The following is a 14,003-nucleotide window of genomic DNA, read 5'->3' as shown; positions in this document are numbered from 1 at the left end:
TGAAGGGTTGTACGTGGTCTGCAACCAGTGTACGACACTCCTTGGCCGTCATGGTGCACTGCATGAGCTCGTGTGAGCCCTTTGATACCCACGTGAAATATTCCCCAGAGCGCAATGAAGCCGCCGCCAGCTTTTATCCGTCCTGCAGTACAGGTGTAAAGAAGATGTTTCCCTGGAAAACGGCGAGTTCGCGCCCTCGCTTCGGCGTGATGAAGGTATCTGGATTCATCAGACCATGCAACGCTCTGTCACTGCGCCTATGTCCAGTGCAGATGATCATGGTCCCATTTCAGTCGTAGTTGCCGATTTGGTGTTAACATCTGCTGCGAAGGCCCATCGTTACGAGTGTTCTGTGCAGTATGTGTTCTGACACATTTTACTCTATCCAGCATTAAAGTCTGATGTCAGTTCTGCCACAGTTCACCGCCTGTCTAGTTTTACCAGTCTGCCCAGCCTACGACATCTGATACCTGTAATGAGCGGTGGCCACCCAACCCCACGACGTTTTGATGTGTTGACACCACAGCACTCAAACACCCGACAAGACATGCAGTTTTCGAAATGCTCGTGCCGAGCTTCCGGCCATCACAATCTGCCCTCAGTCAAACTGATAGATCGCGCGCCTTCCCAATTCTACATACGGACAGCTCGCTCACTGATACTACATGCACCGTGCGTATGTCTGGCTGTCACTCCTCACCAAATGACGCTGCTATCGCCTGGACAGGTTTATATCGATAGCAGGTCCGTGGTAATAATGTTCTGGCTGATCCAAAAATATTGGCCGAATTTATAATGCTGTCATTATCTATTCTTTAAGAGGTATGACCTTATGGCAAGTTTAACACAATAAGGCCAATAGTAACCGTGCGTCTTGAGGCAGTGTGACACGGTGCACAAATACACGGGATTTATTCATCCAGCTATTGAGAATGAGAGCACTTAGCGACTTCCAACATACTTACTAAACATGATTTCAAACCCTTTCGAAACTTTCTTGCTAACATACTTATGTGCATATTTAACACATTTACTCATTTGTAAAGTTATCACACATCTGAAACTGCGTTAAGCACGGGTGTTTACTTGCGCACTAAATAGTCAGCGTATATTTCTACTCCGCCACTACGAAAAGATTGATTACATGCAGCAACTGATGAAAAACTGGCGGTCTTAATAGTGTGTTGGCTCTAGATTTCCTCTTTCTTAGATTTCAGTTAAGTAGCGAACCATCTTAACAATGCTGGAATGTGACAGTGACAAACTGTGGGAAAATGACTGCTTAATCTGCAACTCATTCGATCGCTAGAGTAGGAAGTGTATACTTCACCGCCGGAGCCTCGTCAGTGAAAAAGTTTGTGAGGGGGATCTGGTATTAGATTGGAGGAAGCTTTAGAATGTGTAAGATAACACCAGTGTGGGTTCGAGGCTATGTGGGTTTGAAGACTACGAATCATGAAGTCAGCAATCCAATTCTCAAATCAGTATAAAGACTTCCCTGATATTCATTAAATGAATTCGTAACTGTGAATAAGGGCTAGCATCAGCTGTAGAACGGAATGACAATGAAAATCTGTGCCGGACCGGGACTCTGACCCGGATTTCCCCCTTATCGCGAGCGGTCACCTTACCATTTGGTTATTCGTGCATGACTCACGACCAGACCCGAACTTCCATATGCATACAAGTTCAAACGAACTTCGCATCGTAATGAGAATAACATCCTATTTCTCTGATCTTTGTTTCTTCAGGTGATAGATTACGCGACGAAAACGTCAAGCTGCGTGACGATTAAGTCCACGTTTCTGTCGGCCCCTCTATACCTAGCTAGGTATGTCAGTTCGAAGGTTCGAACAAGGCATGGGCATACCACCGCTAAGAGGGTCATGCCTAGTTACACACTGAGATGTTCGAAACAATCTTTGATGAGAAGACAGCACAGCGTTACCTTTCGACACCCCAACAGAAAATATGGCTGCACTTTTGAAAAGCAACATAGTTCCTTGTCTTCTCATGCGTCACTACGAGGTTCCTCACAATGCTATCTTCATTTTAACTGTCTAATTTACATATGACTACAAAGAGTTCGTACAAAAAGATTCTTTGCAAACGGGACGGGGGGCTAAGCCGTAGTGCTTCTCAGTATCTTCGCTTGAACTTCGCAGAAGAGTGGCACGTTTTCCTTCGAGTTTCCAACGAGGCAGTAGGAGCACGTATCTAAGAAAATCGGAAATACAACTGGATGGTGGCCCAACGGTTTTATGTACGCAACGACTCTTTCTTCAGAGTACTGGTAGCCGGGTTTTGCTTAGCAGTGGTTATGGTTTTATGAAAGCAGGTACACTATACCATTCGGTTTGCTGAACTGTCATGTTCAGACAATAAAAAAATTGCAAAGCCAACTGGTTAAGTCATAAAGCAATGGGATTGTGTTTTTTTCGGGGTGACACAGTATCAGGTCCATGAAAGTACTGATCCCTCCTCACATGTGCAACTTTATATTAAAGTAATTGTGCATACATCTAAGAACTCAAGACAGCTACTTGTCGAGAATATCACTTTTCGGCACCTGCCAATAGTTTTAAAGTGCGGCAGTATAAGAGTTTATGCCACAATGTCTAAAGATAACGAAATCGCTATTAATAAAGAATGGAATAGTCACCCTCAATCCCCTCTTTCACTGTCACGGCCATTAACTGCTATTTTTTTCTGTCTTATGTAAAGACGAATATTTTTTGTGGGCTCTCAGCTGATAACATTGTTCTTCCTGGCAGCAATAGTTCCATAGCTACGCGATTACTATTTTTTCGTTCATTTCCTCGCGGCACTAATCCTCTGTTAGCAGCAGAAAAAACTGGTACTGCAGAACTCAATCACTCTTTTCTATACTGTACCGACGTTCACTTCAACAGACTAACAGCTTAACCTAAAATGGTAGGTGGCTCTCGAGGCCACTGTGTGAATACATCTATACGAACTTTACACTCAGACATTTTTCCCCACTCGGAGCCTCGACTTGCACATCTTTCCTTGTACCCTTCGAAAACATATCAGTGTACATGCTAAAGGTTAACACGGTTTTTGATCTTTTCCCCTAATTGTGTCCGAATAAATCCAAAAAGACTTCTGCTGGTACATCCACTTTATCTAGATTTCCAGTTTATCTTAATTAGTAGCGTCCGCTTAAAAGAGAAACCATTTGAGACGTACATCACTAGCTACCAGGAATGACAAAGAAGAAATTGGCTTTAACTAGCTAGGCAAGAATGTTTCCAATATTATAATCTCCAGTGCAGTGGTTGTCAAACACTTTCGCTCAAGAACCAACACTGACACTGTGGGGCGGTATCTCAGAACGCATATGTACCGTTATTATTAGCTGGTAACTACATAAATTACCCAGTAGACTACGGTAAGAGTGCGATAAGTTGGCCGTCGGCCACGGGCCAACTATTGCTGATCGTTAAAGTCGTCGTCATTCGGAACACTTCGTGTCAACCGTTCTCAGTTTCAGATTGCAACGACCCAAAGTTGAGATACCGTAACTGCCAGACTAGGTGCCGTTGTGTTATCTGTGTGACCGGTTGATTACTGTTGCTAATCAATTAACGTACATACATTTAAATATATTATGTGATATGAACTGTGATCAAAAATGTTTACTAAATGTTATGAATGCCTTTTCTACTCATTGCGTTGTGTTACAACAGCCTTAATTTCAAATTCATTGGTACAAATACACTACGTGATCGAAAGTATCCGGAAAACCCACAAATATACGGTTTATATATTAGTTGCATTGTGCTGCCACCTACTGCCAGGTACTCCATATCAGCGAGCTCGGTAGTCATTAGACATCGTGAGACGGCACAATGGGGCGCTCTGCGGGACTCACGGACTTCAAACGTGGTCAGGTGATTGGGTGTCACTTGTGTCATCTACATCTACATTGATACTCCGCAAGCCACCCAACGGTGTGTGGCGGAGGGCACTTACGTGCCACTGTCATTACCTCCCTTTCCTGTTCCAGTCGCGTATGGTTCGCGGGAAGAACGACTGTCTGAAAGCCTCCGTGCGCGCTCTAATCTCTCTAATTTTACATTCGTGATCTCCTCGGGAGGTATAAGTAGGGGGAAGCAATATATTCGATACCTCATCCAGAAACGCACCCTCTCGGAACCTGGCGAGCAAGCTACACCGCGATGCAGAGCGCCTCTCTTGCAGAGTCCGCCGCTTGAGTTTATTAAACATCTCCGTAACGCTATCACGGTTACCAAATAACCCTGTGACGAAACGCGCCGCTCTTCTTTGGATCTTCTCTATCTCCTCCGTCAGACCGATCTGTTACGGATCCCACACTGATGAGCAATACTCAAGTATAGGTCGAACGAGTGTTTTGTAAGCCACCTCCTTTGTTGATGGACCACATTTTCCAAGCACTCTCCCAATGAACCTCAACCTGGTACCCGCCTTACCAACAATGAATTTCATATGATCATTCCACTTCAAATCGTTCCGCACGCATACTCCCAGATATTTTACAGAAGTAACTGCTACCAGTGTTTGTTCCGCTATCATATAATCATACAATAAAGGATCCTTCTTTCTATGTATTCGCAATACATTACATTTGTCTATGTTAAGGGTCAGTTGCCACTCCCTGCACCAAGTGCCTATCCGCTGCAGATCTTCCTGCATTTCGCTACAATTTTCTAATGCTGCAACTTCTCTGTATACTACAGCATCATCCGCGAAAAGCCGCATGGAACTTCCGACACTATCTACTAAGTCATTTATATATATTGTGAAAAGCAATGGTCCCATAACACTCCCCTGTGGCACGCCAGAGGTTACTTTAACGTCTGTAGACGTCTCTCCATTGATAACAACATGCTGTGTACTGTTTGCTAAAAACTCTTCAATCCAGCCACACAGCTGGTCTGATATTCCGTAGGCTCTTACTTTGTTTATCAGGCGACAGTGCGGAACTGTATCGAACGCCTTCCGGAAGTCAAGAAAAATAGCATCTACCTGGGAGCCTGTATCTAATATTTTCTGGGTCTCATGAACAAATAAGGCGAGTTGGGTCTCACACGATCGCTGTTTCCGGAATCCATGTTGATTCCTACATAGTAGAGTCTGGGTTTCCAGAAATGACATGATACGCGAGCAAAAAACATGTTCTAAAATTCTACAAGAGATCGACGCAAGAGATATAGGTCTATAGTTTTGCGCATCTGCTCGACGACCCTTCTTGAAGACTGGGACTATCTGTGCTCTTTTCCAATCATTTGGAACCCTCCGTTCCTCTAGAGACTTGCGGTACACGGCTGTTAGAAGGGGGACAAGTTCTTTCGCGTACTCTGTGTAGAATCGAATTGGTATCCCGTCAGGTCCAGTGGACTTTCCTCTATTGAGTGATTCCAGTTGCTTTTCTATTCCTTGGACACTTATTTCGATGTCAGCCATTTTTTCGTTTGTGCGAGGATTTAGAGAAGGAACTGCAGTGCGGTCTTCCTCTGTGAAACAGCTTTGGAAAAAGGTGTTTAGTATTTCAGCTTTACGCGTGTCATCCTCTGTTTCAATGCCATCATCATCCCGTAGTGTCTGGATATGCTGTTTCGAGCCACTTACTGATTTAACGTAAGACCAGAACTTCCTAGGATTTTCTGTCAAGTCGGTACACAGAATTTTACTTTCGAATTCAATGAACGCTTCACGCATAGCCCTCCTTACGCTAACTTTGACATCGTTTAGCTTCTGTTTGTCTGAGAGGTTTTGGCTGCGTTTAAACTTGGAGTGGAGCTCTCTTTGCTTTCGCAGTAGTTTCTTAACTTTGTTGTTGTACCACGGTGGGTTTTTCCCGTCCCTCACAGTTTTACTCGGCACGTACCTGTCTAAAACGCATTTTACGATTGCCTTGAACTTTTTCCATAAACACTCAACATTGTCAGTGTCGGAACAGAAATTTTCGTTTTGATCTGTTAAGTAGTCTGAAATCTGCCTTCTATTACTCTTGCTAAACAGATAAACCTTCCTCCCTTTTTTTATATTCCTATTAACTTCCATATTCAGGGATGCTGCAACGGCCTTATGATCACTGATTCCCTGTTCTGTACATACAGAGTCGAAAAGTTCGGGTCTGTTTGTTATCAGTAGGTCCAAGATGTTATCTCCACGAGTCGGTTCTCTGTTTAATTGCTCGAGGTAATTTTCGGATAGTGCACTCAGTATAATGTCACTCGATGCTCTGTCCCTACCACCCGTCCTAAACATCTGAGTGTCCCAGTCTATATCTGGCAAATTGAAATCTCCACCTAAGACTATAACATGCTGAGAAAATTTATGTGAAATGTATTCCAAATTTTCTCGCAGTTGTTCGGCCACTAATGCTGCTGAGTCGGGAGGTCGGTAAAAGGAGCCAATTATTAACCTAGTTAGGTTGTTTAGTGTAACCTCCACCCATAATAATTCACAGGAACTATCCACTTCTACTTCACTACAGGATAAACTACTACTAACAGCGACGAACACTCCACCACCGGTTGCATGCAATCTATCCTTTCTAAACACCGTCTGTACCTTTGTAAAAATTTCGGCAGAATTTATCTCTGGCTTAAGCCAGCTTTCTGTACCTAGTCTGTAAGCGAGATTTCCACACTCCTAAACATCCCTAGGTACACTGTTTCCAATGTGATACTGAAGTGGAAACGAGAAGGGACACGTGCAGTACAAAAGCGTACAGGCCGACCTCGTCTGTTGACTAACAGACTGCCTACAGTTGAAGACGGTCATAATGTGTAATAGGCAGACATCTATCCAGACCATCAAACAGGAATTCCAAACGGCATCAGGATCCACTGCAATTACTATGACTAGGATTTCATGGTCGAGCGGCTGCTCGTAAGCCACACATCACTCCCGTAAATGCCAAACGACGCCTCGCTTGGTGTAAGGAGCGTTAACATTGGACGATTGAACAGAGGAAAAAACGTTGTGTGGAGTGACGAATCACAGTACACAATGTGGCGATCCGACGCCAGGGTGTCGGTATGACGAATGCCCGGTGAACGCCATCTGCCCAGCGTGTGTAGTGTCAACAGTAAAATTCGGAGGCGATGGTGTCATGGTGTGGTCGTGTTTCTCATGGAGGGGGCTTGCACCCGTTTTTGTTTTGCGTGGCATTATCACAGCACAGGCCTACATTGATGTTTCAAGCACCTTCTTGCTTCCCACTGTTGAACAATTCCGGGATGGTGATTGCATCTTTCTACACGATCGAGCACCTGTTCATAATGCACGGCCTGTGGCGGAGTGGTTACACGACAGTAACATCCCTGTAACGGACTGGCCTCCACAGTGTCCTGACCTGAATCTTATAGCACACCTCTGGGATATTTTGGAACGCATACTACGTGCCAGGTCTCACCCACCGACGTCGATACCTCTCGTCAGTGAAGCACTCCGTGAAGAATGGGCTGCCTTCCCCAAAAAACCTTCCAGCACCACACTCAACATATGCCTACGGGAGTGGAAGCTGTCATCAAGGCTAAAGTTGGGCAAAGTCCACAGTGAATTCCAGCATTATCAATGGAGGGCGCCATGAACTTTTAAGTCATTTTCAGCTAGGTTTCCGGATACTTTTGATCACATAGTATATGCACCGCACTTTAACATGGTCGTCATTATAACTAGCATTCACGAATCCGTGTTAAAATTTGTATCACAGCAGCTGATAGGCACTAGCTGAAATCTCCGTCCTCTAAAAAAATAACGTCGACGGAGGCGAATCGCTTAGTATGTTAGCAAATAAAAGCACACGCCTAGAAATGACGTTACAACGAAGACGAAACAGACTGAAATCTTACGGATTTATGTCACTGAAGAGCTAATTATGGTCGCCCGCTCCTGGGCAAATTGTATGAACAATATTTGATGTAAGATAGTTTCTTCTTACTTTGTATATTTTACAGTACGCGATGTTAGCACTGACAGTAGATAAATATCTGTTTAATACCTTGAGTAATATTTCATGTACAGTTTGTTCAGATAGTACCGAAATGAGTAAACGAGTCTACACAAAATACCCTTCATCCAGGATTCAATTCCGGGCACTGATTAGATTATGAATATAGAATCACCACGAACGGCGGCCGAAGACTTTCGGTACAATGGGTCACCCTCAATCTGTCAGAAGGCAGAGGATCAAATAGAGGCCCACAGCCCATCCTCATGCCCTTACGGTGAGAAACTGCCCCTGAAGGCCAGAAGGATCAAGCAATGATCAATGGCATGAGGTTGCAGAGGGCAATGATAACCACTGCTTTAAGAATATAAAACTTGTGTCCACAGGACATTTAGTATGTACTTTAAACAATGACCCCTTATCTTTCCTCTGGCAAAACATTGCAGATTAGTCTGATTCGGATCACCGAGCTGTGACTTTGAAGGGGTACTGTCCAAGAGAAAATGACTGAACAATCAACGAAATGTTAACATTCTACAAGTCGGAGGGTGGTATATCAGAAGTCTGAATATGAGAGCTAAAGTACAGAATCTTAAATGGAAATGCGAAAGCTCGAACTAGATGTACACTAGTCTTCCACTAAATACATCATTTCAAATGTTTCTGATGCTGCTTTCCCACATTTGAATTGTAAACTTTATTGCTGCACGCTGCAGCTTTCAACAGAAACAAACCCGCAACTTAGCAGGAAGAACACGATTAAACGTTCTTCGCTCCTCACAGCAAAGTTCAAAGTGGAAAAAAAAAGACGCTCGCTCTGAAGACTTTCTGAATGTAGTGCCTAAAAGCGCTCATTTAGGCGTTCATGGGCTTCCGAAGGAAAAATCACGTTGGTTGTCCACAGTAAAACAAAAGACTTCTTGGTAATTAAAGAGGATCGAATAATCCTCATCTTTCGAAAGAACTACGTTAATGCAATTATGCAATACACGAAAACTACTTCCACAGCGTTTATGGATGTAAATGATTATTTGAACCATAATGCAGTTTTTAAAGCTCCAGTCGGAGACGTCCCATTGGAATTCAGGGCCGACCACATACATTGTACGCACCTGCGCCCATGTCAACGACCGTGAACAATTCATCTCTTTTGGCGTATTACCGAATTACATGAAGCGTGAGAACCAGTACAAGCACGAAGAACCGCTCCCTTTCCAGTAGCGGAGACAGACGAAATGGGATGGCAGCCGTATGCACTCCAGCTCTTCAGCATCGGGGGAGCACAAAGTTGTCGCGAAGGGAAGAGTGAAGCTAAGCGACGCGAGGCCAGGCGACGCCACAACGCGACGCCAGACGCGAGATCGATGTGAGCGGTCCGGTTCGGCCGCAGAGGCGGCGCCAGCCTGTCAGGCCAATATAAAACATCAATAGGAGGCCACGCGAACGTTGGCTCTCTCAAACTCAATCCGAATCAACTACAAAAGAAACTTTCCCCCAAAACTATACCTAAGGTTCTTAATTCATTTTGATACCTATACAGAAATGCCTTTGTCGTTGAAATTATATCACCGGACGACGGAAATGGCTGCATCAATTACGTAACACAACAGAGAAGGGACTCTTAATGACACTGGTAAATTATATCCCCTTACACAACAAGCATACCTTGGCAGCGCTGAGTAAAATGTGCATGTAATCTGGCCTTTAATTTCTGTTGATATATTGCTAGTTACTTATCAGTAGTAATAAATAAAACAATATATTTCTGTTATATCCAGTGTGAGCCTATCCTGTGAATAAATGACAATAATCCAGTCATACCGATATTTATATTAAGGTCAAGTTCAGATAACAATCAGCTACCTGTTTGTGTCAGTATTATATAAACAGGTGACTAAACACCTCTAACAGTAATTCATTATTTTCCCCTAGTTTGAACCATTGTAATCTACAGGAACTTTCGACAGCAAAGCGTAAGCTCAAACGTGTCAAAGCATAAGCAGATTAATATGCATAAAAATGGAACTGTACAGAGTTGTACGTTTCTCTGTCACACAGAAGCATCTGGCTAGCATAAATATTTACAGAAAATAGATTTGCTGTTCACGTGTGCTGTTTTCTTCCATTTACTGTTCGAAATTGCGGCTGTATGGTTGAAACAGTTCATGGCATGGACGATTCAAAAATAAATAGTATCAATATTAGGTATTAGTTTGCAAATTTCTAAAAAAACTGTACATTCAACAAGAAACTTAAGAAATATGACTATTACTTTGTAACCACTAGGTTTCAAGTAAGTCAAGACGAACCACCAGTAGTAGAACAGATGGAACTAATGCGATAAATGGGAAGTAGATAGCCTCCTTGGCTCAGTATACCAATATTAGACTACAAACCGATGGCTGTGACCCCCCCTCCCCCGATCGGCGCTCTAATTTTTTCTGACACCGCTTCTTTGAAGTCTGTCAGTGGTTTACATACAAGAATAATGTCAAGGTGCGCCTTGATTCACGGTCCATGTGAAACTGTATTTCATGTTAACTGGCTGGGTAAGTAATTTGAAGGAAGCTAATTGTGTATTTCCTCCAATAGTAAGGCACTCTTGTTCAATTGTAGGCTGGAGCCCAGCTTTTTTTAGTCATGTCCTTCCAATAAGCCTAAGAACATCTACAACAGAAGTGTTGACCCGTTTGTAGGAGTACCGTCGCCTGTGTGGCCAAAAAATGTGAATGAAATTATGCCGCAATATCGGCCGTCCTAAATAGATTAACAGATGAAAATGCTGATCATAAATGTTTGCAAAAGGACGAGCAGTCGGTTGGGAAAGCACTTTTCTTAGACTTACGCTACTAAATTTAACTAGACCTTTCTTCCGACTTGGTTATGTTCTTCGCGGCTCAAGCAGTGAAACAAAGATACGTGGATGTATACCTCAGGATGCGTGGAATTTTACATCATGCTTCTGCTGGTCGGTACGCGAAATCCGGATCATAATGCTATGGAGATACGGGACTGTCAGCATTTTACGTAGTTTACACAACATACTGTGCAAAACTAGCGGTGTATAACTACATGATAATCTGCGAAAGACTCTTTAGTTCGGCTTGCTAAACGTATGGCTTAATAGTAAATTTACGCCGTAAAGTATAAATCCCGTGCTGTTACAACGTGACATGACAACACGCGGAAATTCATAGCGCTAACAGGACTCATTTACAATATATTAGGCTACGAAGTACAGCTATAGCTAGCGATCAAACTATTCTCTAATAGGGGTGACGCCACAATGTGTAATGATCTCAATATTGTTTAGGTACTTGTCATTAATCCTCAGTTGCCACTTCAATCATGTTTATCATGGAGGTAAGACCAGGCCGCCTTTTCCAACTGAATATTTTAATCAAACATATTTCATCATCAGTGGTATTAATTTCCACGTTCTTTTCATGTGCCCGCGGGTTGTTCTGAAGGCGCTAGGTGAACACAATTACCTTTATTGCTAACTGTCACACTTATATATTTGATTACACACAAACTTCCTCTTGCACATAGCAAGGTCATGTGGAATATGCAACAGGAAAGATTATTTGTAGAGGTGTGACACCACCACCTGGAAACCTATACTTTATGCCTCTAGTGCCTGAAGAAGCACCAATGGATACATGTGTAAGCCATAAATACTGCAAGAATGAATAAGTAAAACACGCCTCTAAAAAAATCCGTTGCAAAGAGACTGATTTGTTCTCAACTACATGACAAAGTCAATTTAAGTTTCATATTGAACTAGCACCACATTTAATCAACTATTAAGTTATATCCCGTAAGTGTGAGTGCCACGCATTTAGCATTTTTCAGTTTCGGATTTGACAAGAGATTTATCCAGCTAAACAAGTTACTTTCTTACAGCAAAACAAATGAATTGTTTAAACTGTAAATATATCTTCATTATACATTTTGTGCATAAATGGAGAATACCACATATCCATAAGAGCACAAAACTACGAAGCTGATGAGATGAAGTTAAAAGTTTGCGTCTCCCACAAACAGCTGATCCCTTGAGATTGAGTATTCGTATTTGCAATTAGAGATTGATGATTGTACATCACAAACCTGAAGTAGTGTTTGGTGACAGGGGGGGGGGGGGAGGAGGGGGGCGGGAAGAAAAACAGAAATCAACATAGTACCACTAACATCCTCCAGGAATATAATAACTGTATTCTTTCCAACACCAGCCACAGAAATTGAACTATTGCAAAACAGTATCTACTTATTTTCCCTTTTGCTTGATAGTGAAGCAGCAAATTCTAAAATAAAAATTACCGATTTATGATGGAGCATGAAGTGCCAGCCTCAGGTTTGCAAACACACTTTGAGTATTAATTTTGAGCAAATTAACTTCATTACCATTAACTGTAATTAACTGCAAAAACGGCAAACACTGCATGAACTGAGGGTGTATAAATATTCAGGAGAGTTATTAAGAGTTCCTTCAAATTCGAATTGTTATTTACATTTGACAGATTCCATAACGATGTTCCTCACTGATTCGCCAATAGAATTTATTTTTTTTAATTTTGGAGCTACGGTTCAATCTTAGCCTACTCCGTTACTGACACATATTTCAAATAGTTTAAGATGAATTGTTTATTTTTCCTACTAGTTTAACAGCTTCATGTGCTTTTCGGTTGTTTTATTATTAGTACCCATTTCACACAAATCATATGATATCAATGCAAATTCCGCAACATACAAATTGTAAGATTCCTAACAAAGATCGCATTGAGAAGGGATATTCTATATTGCCGAAATCATTCTACCAACATGATAAGCGATTTCTGGCACCTGAAACTAGTAGGTCACTGCAAATGCATGTCCGCAATGTCAGCACGCAACTCAATCCTAAATGTAATTCTACTGTTCCTAGCTCTGTAACATTCTACTAGTAAATTTCAAACAGTTCTATTACGAGGGAAAATTTACTGACGATGCTGAGGGCACTCTACAAATAACTGACACACAAAGGTATGTGTAATTAACTTACAAACTAACTTAATTTTAAACTACACACGTCTAGACGCATGATAATGACATTTCTACCATCACCATAGTTTAAGGAAGTGGAGTCGGTGCCATCAGGTATAAGGTTGTAGGTCGCAAGATGGCGATAAAACATTACTGTGAGTAGCAGTGAACTATTAGCACAAACTGAATGACATCTTATCGAGCAGTTACCTGAGTACTGGAATTGCTGTCTTCCATGATCTTGTCCGTTTCCATATTGAGCATTGTTTACACCAGTACTATCAAAATCAGTCTAAATACAAGACAATCACTGCTCCTTGAACAAACCGGAAGTCGATGCCCTTATTTCATGAAGTGACGTCATTGACCTCTATAGATGGCAGTGGTAACGACGCGAGTGACATACAATACAGGGCCGTCTCCCGTTCGCATTCATATTAAGTGCAGTACATGATTACATTCGTCGGTTATTTGGCTAAAAGGTGAAGAAAGCGACACGTGACAAACGATGTACACCGTACCGATTGCGTACACCTACGCTGCAGCAGTGCTTACAACTTCGTAAACCTTAACAACATTCGCCTTTTCTCCTACACTTCGCGTGTTGATGTTGGTACCTAGTACGGAACGGAAACAATTGACGAACGAAATTGGGAAGGGAAAATTGTTTTCGTTTCACCGAGAAGCGGGTGTACCTGTGTCCCGTTTGTTGACAGTAAACACTGAACAGATACGAAGCGCTTTCCGAAGAGGGAAGACCGCGTAGTTAGCTTTCGTTGTGTGATATTTCCTCACGCATGATTAAAGCTGAAGTGGTTTTCTTGCACTTTGGTACACACTCAGTCATGTCCAAATCTAATCCGACGTAATTCTGTGTACCTGCACACTTACTACTTGCCTCGATATAGAAAAAGTGAAGTAAAAGTAAATATGAAGTGGATTCGTAATGTAAAATATTGTAGTGGTGCTCATAGAATGAGTATAAGCAATTTTACCCCAACGATGCAGCGTGCGT

The 14,003-nt window shown here is 42.4% G+C and overlaps 1 protein-coding gene across 5 annotated transcripts in view; it reads right to left on the bottom strand.

Annotated features, from left to right (window-relative positions):
• Window positions 1–13,522, bottom strand: part of LOC126414267 (beta-TrCP) — a 116,865-nt gene extending 103,343 nt beyond the window's left edge. For all 5 annotated transcript variants that reach the window (XM_050083333.1, XM_050083335.1, XM_050083334.1 and 2 more), the window contains exon 1: window positions 13,199–13,522. In XM_050083333.1, the coding sequence (XP_049939290.1) occupies window positions 13,199–13,252 (54 nt within the window). In that variant the 5' untranslated portion in view covers window positions 13,253–13,522. The remainder of the gene's footprint in view (window positions 1–13,198) is intronic.
• Between the last annotated feature and the right edge of the window lie 481 nt (window positions 13,523–14,003).

Source organism: Schistocerca serialis, chromosome 1 (genome assembly GCF_023864345.2).
Source record: "Schistocerca serialis cubense isolate TAMUIC-IGC-003099 chromosome 1, iqSchSeri2.2, whole genome shotgun sequence".
NCBI classification, from domain to species: Eukaryota; Metazoa; Arthropoda; class Insecta; order Orthoptera; family Acrididae; genus Schistocerca; species Schistocerca serialis.
The sequence above is the reverse complement of the archived record's forward strand: the minus strand, read 5'-3'. Positions and strand labels throughout refer to the sequence as shown.